Below are 17,189 nucleotides of genomic sequence, written 5' to 3'. Positions count from 1 at the left end.
AGCAGTGTAGTAGTCACCAAGACCATCATACAAAGGATGGAAGAAAAGAATAATTCTTCTTAGCCATGGGAAGATACCACCAACTATTCTCACTTGTAAAGCGGCTGTACTACTTTGTGTTTCCTCCTAACCCTTGGCGATATATGAGAGTTCCAGTTCCTCTACATCTTCAACAACACTTGGTCTTCCTTCTCTTTAATTTTAGCCATTCTCATGGATGTATAGTGGCATCTCATTATTATTTTCCTGATGACTAAGGAGGTTGAGCATCTTTCTCTGTGCTTATTTGCCATTAATTATATATTCTTTGATGAACTGTTTAAATCTTTTGTTCCTTTTAAAATTGGATTATCCTCTTACTGATTTGTAAGATTTATTTATATATTCTGGATATAAGTCCTTTATAAAGCCATAATTTGCAAGTATTTTCTCCCTGTATGTCTTGATTTTTATTTGCTTAACAATGTCGTTTAAAGAGCAAGAGTTTGCATTGTGAAGTCACACTTATCCATATTTTTCCTTTTATAGTTTCTGTTTTTCATAGCCTATTTAAGAAATCTTTGTCTAACCCAAGATCACTAAAATATTCTCCCATGTTTTCTGCTAGAAAACATTACTTCACTTTATACATTTAGGTATATGATGCATTTTGAGGTAATATTTCTCTATGGAGTGAGGTAAGAGTCAAAGTTTTGGTTTTTTGTTTTTTTCTGCATACGGAGATACAGTTGTTCCAACACCATTTGTTGAAAGGAATATACGCCTTTCCTCAGTGAACTGCATGGGCAGCATTTTTGAAACTTAGTTGGACACATATGTACAAGTCTATTTCTAGACTAGACTTTGCATTCTGTCCCATTAATCTGTAAATCTATCTTTATACCAGTAAACACTGTCTTGCTTACTGTATCTTTATAGTGAAATCAAGTAATGCAAGTCCATGAATTTGTTTTTTTTTCCCAAAATTATTTGGACTTTTTTAGGTCCTTAGCATTTTCATGTACATTCTAGAAACAGTTTGTCAGTTTCTATTAAAAAAGCATCCTGTAAAGCAATTATACTCCAATAAAGATGTTTAAAAAAAAAAAAAAGCATCCTGAGATTTTGACTAGGACCGCATTGAATTTATAAATCAATTTGGGGAGAACTGATCTCTTATTGAGTCTTCTAATCCATATAAATATAGTATATCCATTTATTTAGCAGTGTTTAAATTTAATTTCTTTCAGCAGTGTTTTTTGTCACTGTAGTCTTAAATAATTTTTGTTATATTTATCCCTAAAAATTTAGTGTATGTGATACTATTGTGAGTTATATTTTAATTTCAGTATCCAACTTTTTGTTGCTACTATATAGAAACAAAATTTTCATGTATTGACTGTGTATCCTTTGTCCTTCCTATACTTCCTTATAAGTTTTAGTAGCCTCTTTATAGATACCTTGTGTTTGTCTTCATTGATGATCATGTCATCCAGAAATAAAACCTGCTTTACTTCTTCCTTTCTAAGCTACATACCTTTTATTTCTTGCCTTATTGAACTAGTTAGGGCCATCAGTAAATGCAGTTTTGAATAGAAGTGGTGCGGTCACCTCAATAGATGCAGAAAAGGCTTTTGACAAAGTTCAGCATCCTTTCATGATAAAAACTCCTCACAAGTTAGGTATAGAAGGAATGTAATATAATAAAGGCCATATATAACAGACCCACAGGTAACATCATAGTCAACAGTGAGAGGCTTAGCTTTTCCTCTAAAATCAGGGACAGGGCTTCCCTGGTGGCACAGTGGTGAAGAATCCGCCTGCCAATGCAGGGGACATGGGTTCGAGCCCTGGTCCGGGAAGATCCCACATGCTGCAGAGCAGCTAACCTCGTGCGCCACAACTACTGAGCCTGTGCTCTAGAGCCTGCGTGCCACAACTACTGAAGCCCGTGCGCCTAGAGCCCGTGCTCCACAACAAGAAAAGCCACCGCAATGAGAAGCCCACGCACCACAATGAAGACTAGCCCCTGCTCGCCGCAACTAGAGAAAGCCCGTGTGCAGCAATGAAGACCCAACGCAGCCAAAAATAAATAAAAATAAATACATCTATTTAAAAAAAATAAAAATAAAAAATAAAATCAGGAACAATACAAGCTTGCCCACTCTCACCACTTCTATTCAGTGTATAGTACTATAAGTCCTAGTCAGAGCAGGTAGGCGAGAAAACGAAAAGACATCCAAATCAAAAAGGAAGAAGTTAAATTGTCTCTGTAAATAACATGATAAAAAGCCATAAAGACTCCACCAAAAAAATTACTGAGCTAATAAATTCAGTAAAGTTGCCAGATATAAAATCAACGTATGAAAAGCAATTACATTTATATACACTAACAGTGAACTTTCTGAAAAAGAAATTAAGGAAAAAATCCCATTTATAATAGCATCAAAAAGAATAGGGCTTCCCTGGTGGCGCAGTGGTTGAGAATCTGCCTGCCAATGCAGGAGATACGGGTTTCGAGCCCTGGTCTGGGAAGATCCCACATGCCGCGGAGCAACTGGGCCTGTGAGCCACAACTACTGAGCCTGCAGGTCTGGAGCCCGTGCTCCATAACAAGAGAGGCCACGATAGTGAGAGGCCCGCGCACCACGATGAAGAGTGGCCCCCACTTGCCGCAACTAGAGAAAGCCCTCACACAGAAACAAAGACCCAACACAGCCAAAAATAAATTAATTAAAAGAATAAAATAGGAATAAATTTAACCAAGGAGGTAGAAGATTTGTACACTGAAAAGTATGAGATGTTGATGAAAGAAATTAAAGACATGAATAAATAGAAAGATATCCAATGTGTTCATTGATCGGGAAGGGTTAATATTATTAAATGTCCATACTACCAAAAGCAGTCTACAGATTCAATGCAATTTCTATCAAAATTCTCGTATTTTTCACAGAAGTAGGAAAAACAATCCTAAAATTCATGTGGAACCACAAAAGACTTTGAATAGCCAAAGCAATCTTGAGAAAGAATAACAAAGCTAGAGGCATCACACTTCCAGGTTTCAAACTATACTACAAAGCAATAGTAATCAAAAGAGTATGGTACTGGCATAAAAAGAGAGACCAATGGAACAGAATAAAGAACCCAGAAATAAACCCATGCATATACAGTCAACTTATCTTTGACAAGAACTCAAAATGGGGAAAGGATAGTTTTTTCAGTAATTGGTGCTGGGAAAAGTGTATATCCACATGCAAAAGAATGAAATTGGACTCGTATCATACACAAAAATTGACTTGAAATAGATTAAAAACTTAAATGCAAGGCCTGAAACCATAAAATTCCTGCCAAAAAAAAAGGGAAAAGCTCCTTGACATTGGTCTTAACAGTGATTTTATGGATATGACACCAAAAGCACAGGCAACAAAAATAAACAAGTGGGACTGCATCAAATAAAAAATATTTTTCACAGCAAAGGAAACAAAATGAAAAGCAACCTATGGAATGGGAGAAAAATATTTACAAAACATACGTCTGATAAGGGGTTAATATCCAAAAAATATATGGGACCCATACAAGTCAATGGCAAAAAAAAAAAAAAAAGACTAAAAGATGGGCAAAGGACCTGAACATTTTTCCAAAGAAGACATACAGAGGGCTAAGTATATTAAAAGGTTGTACAACATCACTAATCACAAGGGAAATGGAAATCAAAACCACAGTGAGATATGCCTCATGCCTCTTAAGATGGCTGTTACCAAAAAGGCGATAGTAAGTGTTGGTAAGGGTGTGGCAGAAAGGGTCCCTTGCGCACTGTTGGTAAGAATGTAAATTGGTGCAGCCACTGTGGAAAACAATATGGAGGTTCCTCAAAAAATTAAAAGAACTGCCATCTGACCCAACAATCCTGCTTTCAGGTATATCTCCAAAGGAAATGAAATTAGAATTAGCTGTACTCCCATGTTCATTGCACCATTGTTTGCAATAGCCAATGTATAGAATCAACCTCAGTGTCTGTTAATGGATGAATGATTAAAGAAAATGTTGACCCTTGAACAATATGGGTGTTAGGGACGCCAATCCTGTGTGCAATCAAAAATCTGCATATAACTTTACATTTGGCCCTCTGTGTCTGCAGTTCCACATCCTCAGATTCAACCAACCACGGATCATGTAGTAATGTAGTATGTATTTATTGGAAAAAAGAAAAAATCCTTGGGAATTCCCTGGCAGTCCAGTGGTTAGGACTCGGGCGCTTTCACTGCAGGGGGCCTGGGTTTGAATCCCTGGTTGGGGAACTAAGATCCCACAAGCCCCGCAGTGTGGCCAAAAAGTAAATTTAAAAAGAAAGAAAAAAAAATCCACATACAAATGGACCCTCACAGTTGAAACCTGTGTTGTTCAAGGGTCAACTGTATATATATTTACAATGGGATATTAGCCATTAAAAAAAAGAATATCCTGCCATTTGTCACAACAGGGTTGAACCTGGAGGACATGCTAAATAAGTGAAATAAGCCAGACGGAAAGATAAATACTGTGTGATCTCACTTAGATGTGAAATCTAAAAATGTTGAATTCACAGAAGCAGGGAGTAGAGTGGTGGTTGCCGGAGACTTGGGAGTAGGGGAAATGGGGAGATACTGTAAAAGGGTATGAAGTTTCCGTTATAAGATGAGTAAGTTCTGGGGAGCTAGTGTACGGCATGGTGACTGTGGTTAGTAATACTGTATTGTATACTTTAAATTTGCTGAGAGTAGATTTTAAGCGGTCTCAACACACACAAAATGCTAACTATGTGAGATGGGTACTTAATTAACTTGATTGTGCTAACCCTTTCACAATGTATCCATTTATCAAATTGACACATTGTACACCTTAAATATATACAATTTTTGTTTGTCAGTTATACCTCAGTAAAGCTGGGAGGGGAAAGTGATGAGAGCAAACATCCTTGCCTCATTGTTGACCTTAGGAGAGAAAGAAAGCATTCACGTTCTGTCCTATTACTAGTTTGCTGAGAGTTTTGTCATTAACGGGTATTAAATTTTATCAGATGCTTTTTCTATATCTGTTGAAATGGTTATGTCTCTTAGTCTGTTAATACAGTGAATTACATAGATTGATTTTCAAACATTACGCTGACCTCAGGTTTCTGGTATAAATCCCACTTGGTCATGATGTATTATCCTTTTTTATATAGATGGATTTGATTTACTAATATTTTGTTGACGATTTTGTTATATGATTATGAGGTATATTGGTCTGTAGTTTTCTTGTAAAAGACTATTCTATTTTGCTATCAGGGTATTGATGGCCTCATAAAATATGTTTTCTTTCCTTTTCAGGAGAGTTTGTGTAGAATTGGTAATATTTCTTCCACATATGTGTTTTGTAGAATTCACCATTGATGCCATCTGGGTTTTCTTTGTTTCTAAATATGAAATCAAGTTCTTTAATAAGTATTGAGTTATTGAGATTGTTTTCTTCAGTGAGCTTTGGTAGTGTGTGCCTTTCAAGGAATTTGTCTTTTCATTTAATTCGTTGAATTTATTTGTATAAAGTTTGTAATGTGTTCTTATTTCTAATAGGTGTGGCTAAGAGGTTTATAAGTTTTATTGATTTTTTAAAAAAAAAAACCAGTTTTTAGTCTCATTGATTTTTCTTTGTTTTTTAATTTGGATATATTCTTGTTACCTTTCTATAATTGATTCTGGTTTAATTTCTTTGTTGTGTGAGAACAAACTTTGTATGATTTTAATTTTAAATTTATTAACGTCTGTTTATGATCCATGATGTGGCCTAGCTTGGTGAATATTATGTGTGTCCTTGAAAAGAATGAGTATTCTGTTTGTTGTGCAGATTTTTCTGTAAATGTCAATTAGATCCAGTCAGTTCAAATTGATGGCATATTTTTAGTTCTTTTATATCCTTGTTGATTTTCTGTCTTACTGAGAGAGTAGTTGAAGCCTCCAGCTGTAACTATCAATTTGTTTATTTCTTCTGTCAGTTTTGTTGGTTTTTGCTTCCTGTACTTTGAAACTCTGTTGCTAGTTACATACATGTTTAGTGAACTGGGCCTTTTATCAGTATATAATATGTAATGTCCCTCTTTGCTTTGAGATCTGTTTTGTCTGATATTAATACAGTTACTCCAGCTTTCCTTTGATTATGTTTGCATGGCATATCTTTTTCCATTCTTTTACTTTTAACCTACTCATACTATTATATTTGAAGTGAATTTCCTGTTAGTATATAGTTTGGTCATTTTTTTTCTCTCCTCTGACAATCTCTTTTAATTGGTGTGTTTAATATTTGCATTTTATATTAATTATTGCTATGTTTTTATTAGGTCTATCATTTTATTATTGTTTTGTTTGTTCCTTCTGTTTTTCATTCCTCAGTATTTCTTTTTCTGCCTTCTGTTGGGTTATTTGTACATTTTTAAATATTCAAGTTTAATTTACCTAATGTGATTTAGATCATCTCTTTGTGTGTTGATTGTTCTAAGGATTACAGTATATATCTTGGGCCCAGAACCTAATTATTTATTAAGTACTTTGTTGACTGAAGTAAAATTTTAAAAATCCATTTGTGAGTTTTGTTAGTGCTAAAACTTTCCAAGTACAGTTATTGAAAAATAATACAAGCTTTTTAAACATACAGTCTATTAATATGATATTATTGCCACGTTTAATTTCCTCCAAAAATATTCATGAAAGTTCTTCATTCACCAGTGACTTGTTTTGCTTGGTCTACAAAAGGAGATAACTGCTTCATCTTCACAGTCTCGCCTAGGTTAATGCCTGTTGATATTATGCACCTCAGTTTTGCTTCTGAGTCAGAATTTTTCTCTTTATATATGACTTGTAACTCTAACTCTGTAAGCTTTGCATAGGGCTGGCTTTGAGGACAGTACTAAGTTTAAATGATTCCGTATATATGGTAATAGTAGAAACAGTTAAATGACCCCAAGGGAAACTTTGCCTCTTCTGTGTAGTGTCAAAATTTTTCCTTTAGTTCTTCAAGTTTGTTTCCTCCTCTGTAAAATGAAAGATTTGAACTATTTGAACTGTGGCAGTTTTTCTGTGTTGCAGTATACTCTAATTTGGCTACATTCAGATTAATTTAAACTAGTTTTAATAATTTACCAATTAACTCAGTTCATTTAAGGGTTTTTTGGTTTTGCTTCTATTGAAACCAAACAGATTTTAAAGCACCAGTAGAACAATTTGAAGAATATAGATTTTACTAATTTTCTGTTCAGGATGTCTTAGTTTTAATAATTCATATAGGTCCTAGAATGTAGCTTACTTATATCTATGATACCCATTTATAGGAAATTTATAGCATGAAGTAGTTAAAATTAGGCTTGTCAGTCATTGTGCTTCTTGTTGTGGCCCAGGTCCTGTTCCTGTTGGCCGGCAACCTCAGTCTAGCCCCGTGCTGTGCAGTAGAGCTTTCTGTGGTCATAGAGTAGATAATAGTGCAGACTACACAGATGCACTATGTAGTGTGGTACCAACTTTAATTAATTTAACTTTCAACCATGTGTGACTGATAGGTCATCAGACAGCAACACAGGTCTAGCCTCATGGCTACCCCTTTTATATGTAAAACCCACATTTTGGAATTTTTTCTGGATCTCTCAAGCAAAAACTTCTAAGAGAAAAAAAAAAGCTTGTAAGAGGCTCTTTGACCTATTAAATCAGCTTGTAGAGGAGGAGGCAGAAGGCTAAACAAGTTGGAAAGAAAATGATACATAAAGTGATAATTACAGTATAGTATGATAAGGATTAAATCAGTGAATAGGTTGATAAAGTGACTGAACACCTGGGGATGTCTGGGGGTTCAGGGAATGAAAATAAACCACTCTGGGGATTTTAAGTAGTAAGGACTTGATTTAACTTAAAATAGAATTCGCTGTAAAATTACTGATCAAACCTGTCAAGTTCTTGGTTGAGTCTTTAGATATAATTTCCAGACCAGTGCAGAACTACCAGAGAATCTGTTAGGAGCTCCTGCCACTGGAGCCATGCTGGGTGGGGTGACAAACACTTTGCCTCCACTTGGACTGCTGCTGGTTACCCAAAAAGCTGGAGGTTAGATACTAGTCTAGAGAAGATGGGAAGAAATGTAAAAGTAGTTCTCTTTTCAGTGACAAGCTGAATGGACTTGAGCAAGAGAACTTTAATTAGAAGCTCAAATTGTTAAATGAAAACTTACTTTAGGCTAGGATAGCCTGTCTGAGAAAATAAATTATAGAGACATGGAAGAAACCAAATTGCACTAATTGTGCATAAACTTTAAGTAGGTTTTATTGCATGCGTATACAAATAACCCTTATATATCCATTCTTTGCAGATCCAGGATGAGAAGACTGTTAAAAGAAGAAGCTAGTTGAACAGCTATAAGATGCCCAAATCTGGGTTCACAAAACCAGTTCAGAGTGAAAATTCTGACAGTGACAGCAATATGGTAGAAAAACCATATGGAAGAAAGGTATATGATTATGCTAAAGATTTGTTCACTCTTTGGAAATTGTGAAGAAGACTCCTGATTTAGTATTAGTATTTTTATTTATTTATTTATTAAAAACTTTTCTAATTGTAACATTTATTTTGTTTTATTTTATTTTACTTTATTTTATTTTATTTTATCCACACCCAGTGGCTGTGGGATCTTAGTTCCCCGACCAGGAATTGAACCCGGCCCTCGGCAGTGAACGTTCAGAGTCCTAACCACTAGACCACCTGGGAATTCCCAGGGTTTCGTATTTTTAGTAACTGCTCATAAAATAAAAAGCTGTATGGATGCCAGATCCTGGGAGTGAGATTGTTTTTCATTCCCTAAAATAACAAAATTACCAAGATTACACAGTTACTTGAGAAATGATCATGAGGCTGGGGATCCAAGACCTCACAATCATTTGTCATTTCTTCCCCCTGACCCCTGGTACTGAAACACACATACACAGTAGCCGTTCACTTTTCCATGTCTATAACTTTGGATAAATTTACATAACTTTTCCAAACTCAGTATATCTCTCTGTAATAGAGGACAACAGTACTTTATAGAATTGTGACAGTGAAATGACTTAAGTATTGTACTTAATACAATGCTTGGTATATAGTAAGTGCTCAATGAATGTTAACCGTTTTTGTTGTTTATTATTAGTCATTGCCAATGACCCATGATTCTGCCCTTTTACATCTGTCCTTTTTCATTACTATTTAATTTAGACCCTCAAAACCTTTATTTAGACTTCTGTAGTTGTCTCCTAAGTGGTCTCACTATCCCTAGTCTCTGCTTTATCTAGTTAGTTTTACACATTATCTTTGAATTTTTCTTTCTTTGGATTTTTCTTTTTTTTCTTTTAAGTTCTTTTCTTCCTGTAAGCCATTTTCTTGTTGAAGGACATCTGAAATATTTCCAGTTTTTGGCTAATATGAATAAAGAGTCTGAACATTCGTGTACGAATCTTTTTTGAACAGCTTTATTGAGGTGTAATTTATATACCATAAAATTCACCCACTTAGTGTAAAATTCAGGGATTTTTAGTAAGTTTATAGAGTTGTGTAACCATCATCACAATACAGTTTAGACCATTTCCATCATTGTTAAAAGATCCTTATGCCCATTTGCAGTGTGTCCCTATTCCCACCCCAAAGTCCAAGCAACCCCAAATCTGCTTTCAAAATCAGAGCACGTAAATTTTCAACTTTGTTCTTTTCAAAAATTATTTTGGCTCTTTAGGGTCATTTGCATTTCCATATAAATTTTGGGATTAGCTTGTCAGTTTCCACCAAAAAAAGCCTGCTGAAATTTTTATAGGGATTTTATTGAATCAGTAGATCACTTCAAGTAGTATGTCATCTTAACATGTCTTCCAGTCCATCACCACAGAATATCTCTCCATTTATTTAGATTTTCAATTTCCTGACCAATGCTTTGTAGTTTTCAGTGTACAAATCTTGCACTTTTATTGTTAAATTATTAATATTTTATTCTTTAGGATGCCATTGTAGATAATTTCATTTAGGATTTTTCACTGCTGGTATATAGAAATGCAAATATTTTTATATACTGATCTTGTATCCTGTGACCTTACTGAACTCATTTATTCTAAAAGTTTGTGGATTCCTAAGGATTTTCTACATACGGGATTATGTCATCTGCTTATAGACATAATTTAACTTCTTTTGCAGTATGAATACTTTTATTTCCTTTTCTTGCGTGATTGCACTGGCAGTCTTTGCTTTTGATTGCAGTGTTTAATCCACTCACATTTCATGTAATTATTGATAAGGTTAGATGTATATCTGCCATTTTGCTCTTTGTTCTTATGTTTCAGGTCTTTTTTTCTCTCCCATCTTTGCTGCCTTTTTTTAAAAACTATTTTTCAGTGTACTGTTTAAATTTCTATGATTTTTTTAAACTATGTTTCTTAAATTATATTCTTAAAATGTTGATCTAGGGATTATAATGTGCATGCTAATTACTACAGGATAATATTGACTTAAATCCAGTATAATACAGCAACTTTGCTCCAGTATAGCTCCGTTACCTTCCCTTCCTTTGTGTTCTCTGTGTAGTATAGATTATGTTTGTTATTAACTCAACAACAGAGTGTTACAATTATTGTTTTATACAGTCTTATTTTTTAAAGAAATAAGAGAATTAAAGAGAAATATATATTTATACAGTTCTTTGTTTTTATCTACAAATTTACCAATTTTGGCACTCTTAATTTCTTCCTGTGAATTCAGGTTACTGTCTAGTGTCATTTCCTTACAGTCTATAAGAATTTTCCTTAGTATTTACTGTAAGATGGATCTTCAGCTGTGATTTCTCTCAGTGTTCATTCATCTAAGAATATCTTGATTTTGCCATTTTTAAAAAACAGGTTTTTTGAGATATAATTCACATACCATACAATTTACTCATTTAAAATGTAAAATTCAGTAGTTTTTAGTATATTTACAGAGTTGTTTAATCACCACCTCTGTCAATTTTAGGACATTTTCACCTGAAAAAGAAGCCCTATTTACCCATTAGCAGTCACTCCCCATTCTGTCCCCAAACCCCACAGCCCTAGATAGCAAATAAATCTACTTTCTGTCTCTGTAGATTTTCCTATTCTGGATATTTCATATAAATAGAATTCTACGGTATGTGGTCATTCATGACTGTTTGCCTTTATTTTGTTGGATATAGAATTCTTATTTGACTTTTCCTTTTAGTAGATTGTCATCCCACTTCTTTCTTGCTTTAAGTGTTTCTGATGAGAAGTCAGCCGTTAATTGTGATGATTTTTTTTTTTTCATTGCTGTTTTCTCTTTTGTTTGACTGTAATGTGTTTAGGATCCCTTTGCAATTATTATACCTGGGGTTTTTTGAGTTACTTGGATCTGTAGATTAATGGTTTTCATGAAATTTGGGGTGTTGAATTTACTGATTTTTTTTGTTTGTTTTTGCCATCTCACATCTGCTGTTGAACATACCTAATACATTTTCAGTCACTTTACTTTTCAAATCCAGTATTTCTTTGTAATTGTTCTTTATTCATATTCTCTGTTTAAGTCATTGTTGTCATACTTTAATTCTTCAAACATTGTTTTCTTCCTTCCTCCCTCCCTTCCTTCCTTCCTCTTTTTTTTTTTTTTTTTTTAATTATTTATTTATTTATGGCTGTGTTGGGTCTTCGTTTCTGTGCGAGGGCTTTCTCTAGTTGTGGCAAGTGGGGGCCATTCTTCATTGCGGTGCGCGGGCCTCTCACTATCGCGGCCTCTCTTGTTGCGGAGCACAGGCTCCAGACGCGCAGGCTCAGTAGTTGTGGCCCACGGGCCCAGTTGCTCAGCGGCATGTGGGGTCCTCCCAGACCAGGGCTCGAACCCGTGTCCCCTGCATTGGCAGGTGGACTCTCAACCACCGCACCACCAGGGAAGCCCCTTCCTCTTTATAGACTTTGCCAAACCTATCTTGGCCCACTCAGAGAAGTTTCTCTTGAATACTTTTTTCCTTGCTTTCCCAGCTGCCGTAATTTTTATTACTGGACAGTAATTACTGGACAGTTTAGGTCATATAGCAGCTCTGGATTCTCATTATTTCCCACCTAAGAGTTGTAACTGTTGCTAGTTTTTTGTTTGTTTGCTTTCAGTAAAATGTCAGGTTTTTCAGTGTTTGTTACTTTGTCACAACCACTGGTGCCAAGGTTTTTGGGGGTTTTGTTTGTTTGTTTAGTCTTGCTTTCTAGGGGTTGCCCCATATCTACGTGGATTCGTTAGCAACCATTGGTTGGTCAGGCGTTGTGCTCAAACGTGAGCCAGTAAGGCTTCCACCTTCCACTGATAGATTTACATGTGTGTTGGGGAGTGTGCTTAGTGTTCAGGCATTTTTCAGGTAAGCCCTAGCATTTACTTTCTGTCGGGCTCACCCAGGAGTTCCCTCGTGTGTGCAGGCTCCTCGTTGACTAAGGATGGTGTAGAGAGCTTGGACCCTTGTAGACCTCCCCGGTGAGTGCACACAGTCTCCCTGTCAGTGAGGGGTCTGTGCAGAACTTAGCCCTTCTCAGGTCTTCCCCAGATACTTACCCTGTCTGCCAGGGATGAGTGGCTGTCTTTTTTTTTTTAAAGATTTGCCTGTTAAGCACAGTGTTTTAAATTTATTTATTTATTTTTGGCTGTGTTGGGTCTTCGTTTCTGTGCGAGGGCTTTCTCTAGTTGCAGTGAGCGGAGGCTACTCTTCATCGCAGCGCGCGGGCCTCTCACTGTCGCGGCCTCTCTTGCTGTGGAGCACAGGCTCCAGACGCGCAGGCTCAGTAGTTGTGGTCACGGGCCCAGTTGCTCCGCAGCATGTGGGATCTTCCCAGACCAGGGCTCGAACCCGCGTCCCCTGCATTGGCAGGCAGATTCTCAACCACCGCGCCACCAGGGAAGCCCGAGTGGCTGTCTTATCTAGTGCCTCCGTGGCTCTCTGATTTCTGCAACCTCCCTGTTAAATTTCTGGCTTGTCTACTGGCTGCTGTGGGACCACAGCCGTAGGCTAATAGAACTATGGTTTTTTTTCCACTCCATTCCTTTCCTACCCTGCTTGCTATTTTTATCAATGGAGTGACTGGGTGGTGGGGTTTTGGCCTTCTGTGTCAATTCAAGTTGACTCTCTGGCAGCAAAGATGCTGATTTTCATTGCCAGCCCCACCCTGGAACTACTTCATGCAAACTAAGCATTAGCCAGGAAATGAGAACAACCCCAGGCAAGAATGCCAAAGACAATCTCTGTTCTTATCCATAGTTCAGCAGTTTTTCTTGTTGAAAATGCTTCTCAATTTGTTGTTTTTGTTCAATTTCTAGAGCCTTGAAATGGTGGTTTTCGACAATTTTGTCCAGGTTTATAGTTGTTTCTTGTAGAGATAAGTTGCCAGTATCTTCATTCTACCATAGACAGAAGTTTCCCCAAATGTGTTTTAATGTGCCAAATCTTAAGGAGCGTGAGTTCACTAATTTATTCATTTTATTCAACAAACCTTACATGGGATGCTTATTGTGTTGTGTGCCTCTCCTATGACCCTTGAAATAAAACAGTGATTGGTGGGAATTCCCTGGTGGTCCAGTGGTTAAGACTCTGCGCTTCCACTGCAGGGGGCATGTGTTCCATCCCTGGTTGGGGTACTAAGATCCCGCATGCTGCGTGGTGCGGCCAAAAAAAAAAAAAAAAAAAAAAAACAGTGGTTAAGGCTTGGTCTAAATCTTTATGAAGACTCTTAAGTAATTGCTCTATCTCTGTGTCTGAAGTGTTTTGCTCTCAGGACCCCTTGACACTTTTTAGCATAACTGAGGAGGCTAAAGGGCTTTTCTGTATGTGGGTATGTCTGTTGACATTTACACAATCAGAAATTAAAACTGAGAAAAAATTTAAATTTATTAATTGGTTTAAAAAACAGTATAACTGTTACATGTTAATAATATATTTTTATGAAACACAACTGTATATTTCAAGACAGTATCAGTGAGAAGAGTGTCATTGGTTTTGCAAATATCTTTAATGTGCATCTTAACATAAAGATAGCCAGATTCTCATCTGCTTCTGCAATCTGGATGTTCAGATATCTCTTGTCACGTAATCGCAAGACTCAAATATACATTCTTTAGAGAATGAGAGAGAAAGATACACTAACATCTTAGTGTTATTGTGAGCATATTTCTGACTTTGCATTTCCCCTGAAATGGTCTCAGGGACCATACTTTGTTCACACTAATTAAAGTATTTGAGTGTTCAATGATGGGGCAAAGGAGAGAAGCAGTCAGTTCTAGGGCGTTCAGGGGTGATCTCACAGTGGAAAAGATACCTAATCTGGATTCTCAAGTATGTGACTAGCAGGAAAATGAGAGTAAAGAGTAGACTAAGCAGGAGATGTAAAAAGGACAAGAATCTGTTAAAGTAGTGCATACAGAGTTAGGATGTAGCCTGTGAAGGATGGAGGGTAGGAGATAAGCATTAGACAGGGACCAGTTCATTATGGCCTTGTGTTCCTTGCTAAAGATCTTGAAATTTATCCTGTGGCCAGTGAGCCAGAAGGGAAGGGCCATGGCAGAAACCAGTTAGAGTGTTATTTAAAAATCCAAGCAGAAGGCAGTGTGGGCAGTGGCTGTGGGGATAGAAGTGGCAGATCTAAAAGATATTGAATTACTGAAACTTGTGTATGTATAGAAAAAGTTGTCTGGGTCCACTCTGAGGTTGATTGGACTATTCCCTGAGAGGGCATTCAGGAAAAGGAACAGGTTGTTTCAAGAAGAATGTTTGGTTTGTACTTGTTGAATTTAGTTGGTCATCGGAACATCCAGTAGAAGTATCAGTTAGATAGTATTAGTTAGATATGCGTCTAGAGGTCAGAACAGCTAGACTGGAAATAAATGTATGAGGATTTGTGGAAAAGTGATCTATAGGTATCGAGATGTCACCCAAAGAGAGGGGGGCAAGAATGGAGGAGAGCATACCCTGAGGAATTCAGATATTTTAGGAGGAGTCGGAGAGGGGGAGCAAGGAGGACAGAGAGAGAAGCAGATGTTACACGGCGAAGAGTGGCGAGGGGGTCTGTATGCCAAATGCCACAACAGTTAATAGGAAAGACCAGGCCATTGTCAGTAGAGATACCTTACAGTGACCTGGGTAAAGGTGACCTCAGTAGAGTTGTGGGGACAGAGTACAATGTGAGATTTGAGGAATTATAACTTTTATTTCTAAATGTTTAAATATAGTGAAGGTTGCATTTGTGAAATTACATGTGAGCTACTTGATGTCAGTTTTTGGATTTGAATTTATAAGGCTAAAGTTGTTGAAGCTTTTATTCTTCTAGGTACTTCGTATTATTTTTTGAAGATTGCCACTAAATATGCAGTAGTCCTGACCATTGCCTTCAAAACAGTGTGATTTCTTAAAACTATAGAGGCAAGCAAAAAGCAAACACTTTTTACTAATGTATTTCTATTAAAAATATTGCTTAGGTAAGTTAAGAATACTTATTAATCATTAGATTTATAAAATAAATAGGAAGAATAAATACAAACTATTAAATTCCTTAATTATTAACAGTTGGCTTACCTAAAGGGATATATTTAACTGTTCTCAGTCTCAGTTTAATCATTCAGTGTTTTTTTTCAAGATCACACGTTTCTTTGGGTAACGGTCAAAAGCCCTTCTGAGGCAGTATGCGTGGTGCTTACTGCCATGCTTTGGGATTTCCGAGCAGCTTGACATCCAAAGCTGTTGTTAGAAGTAATTTTCTCAGTTTTAAGTAGATATTTGAACTGTTCATTTGCACCTTAAGAGAGGAAGGGCCATAATTTCCATTCCAAATTTCTTGCTTATAGACCACATTACTACTGCTGCTTAGGACAAAATAAAGTTAGAAGAGGGGAGGAGAGAAGGCGGCATGACCATCTTATTCACTTATTTATTTGTAAAGCATATTCTTAGGATTGTCTTTTCTTGTTGAGTGATTGGCCTTGAAGCCAGCTTCTAGCTTCTGCTGAGTTTTTCCTTCCATAAAATTTTTAGAAATGAATATATAGCTGTTCTCTTATGTAAATACAGACCGTATTTACAGCTTAATATGACATAGACATTGCTGTTATAAGATTCTAAAAATATTCAGGTTATTAAAAAATAACCTGAACCAAAGTTTAATTTTTTAAATGCATTTAAATAGACCATAATTTTAAATAATAATCCCATTCTATAGCAATATGCTTTTTATATAAAGTGCTTTTATTACCATAGTAAATATTACAATAGTCAGGGGTTCATCAAAAATGTCTCCTCAAAATTCTTCAAATATTTTATCCTTTCACTGCTAATCTGTGGGATTTTTTTCCCCATTGGTTTTAGTTTAAAAATTTTTCCACTGACATTTTTAACTATAAATTAGCTATAATTTGCAAAACAAAATCTTTCATCAAACCTTTTCTGATAAGCTAAAACCTGGGTTAAATTCATAAAGTGTGAGAGAGAGTGGATGTTAATTGTCTGCCTTTCTAAATAGCTCTGCCCTATCCTTTTCATCATCAATATAGTTCAGACCTTCATTATCTCCTATCCCCATGATAAGTGAGAACTTTTCTTTTGTTATTCAAGTAATGTAATAATGTTCATTACAGAAAAATTAGAAAACGTATATAAGAATAATGAAAACAGAAATTGCCTTGTCTGAGATGAAGGATCTGAGGTTTTACCCTACTTGCAAGCTAATTAGTTTCATGGATTATGGCAGAAGACATGAGACTCCTGGATCAGATAGAGAGGAAAGTGTTTTTTCTCACAGCAATCGCAGTAGCCATATATCAGCATTTGTGCCTGTTCTCTGAGCCCTGTTTCTCACAAAGGGATGCAAAGAAGGCCAGGTGACAACTACATATACAGTGGATTGTATTGTAGGAGAGGAACCCCAGATCTTTTTAATGGGCAATAAATCTACCTGACCTTTGCCCTAAAGGGAGAAATTATTTATTATACTGAACAGTGAACAGGTCTGATCTACCCTTTGCTCCAGAGGGAGACACTTTCTCTGTCTTCCAAGGCTATTCTCTATACAGATATCCTTGAAAAGACAGAATAAAGGGATTTAGTGCTTCTGCTTGCAAGATGTGCAGAAATGCAAGAGAGCTATGGAGAATTGTCTCCCAGCACACCTGTAATGCCATTACCCACAGATA

At 36.3% G+C, this 17,189-nt stretch overlaps 1 protein-coding gene across 4 annotated transcripts in view; it reads left to right on the top strand.

Annotated features, from left to right (window-relative positions):
* Nucleotides 1-17,189, top strand: part of ANKRD12 (ankyrin repeat domain 12) — a 115,046-nt gene that overhangs the window by 21,464 nt on the left and 76,393 nt on the right. For all 4 annotated transcript variants that reach the window (XM_068562323.1, XM_068562322.1, XM_068562320.1 and 1 more), the window contains exon 2: nt 8,344-8,481. In XM_068562323.1, coding sequence (XP_068418424.1) covers nt 8,395-8,481 — 87 coding nt within the window. In that variant the 5' untranslated portion in view covers nt 8,344-8,394. The remainder of the gene's footprint in view (nt 1-8,343; nt 8,482-17,189) is intronic.

Source organism: Eschrichtius robustus, chromosome 14 (assembly GCF_028021215.1).
Source record: "Eschrichtius robustus isolate mEscRob2 chromosome 14, mEscRob2.pri, whole genome shotgun sequence".
NCBI classification, from domain to species: domain Eukaryota; kingdom Metazoa; phylum Chordata; class Mammalia; order Artiodactyla; family Eschrichtiidae; genus Eschrichtius; species Eschrichtius robustus.
Note: the sequence above shows the minus strand (reverse complement) of the source record. Positions and strands in the feature narration are given on the sequence as shown.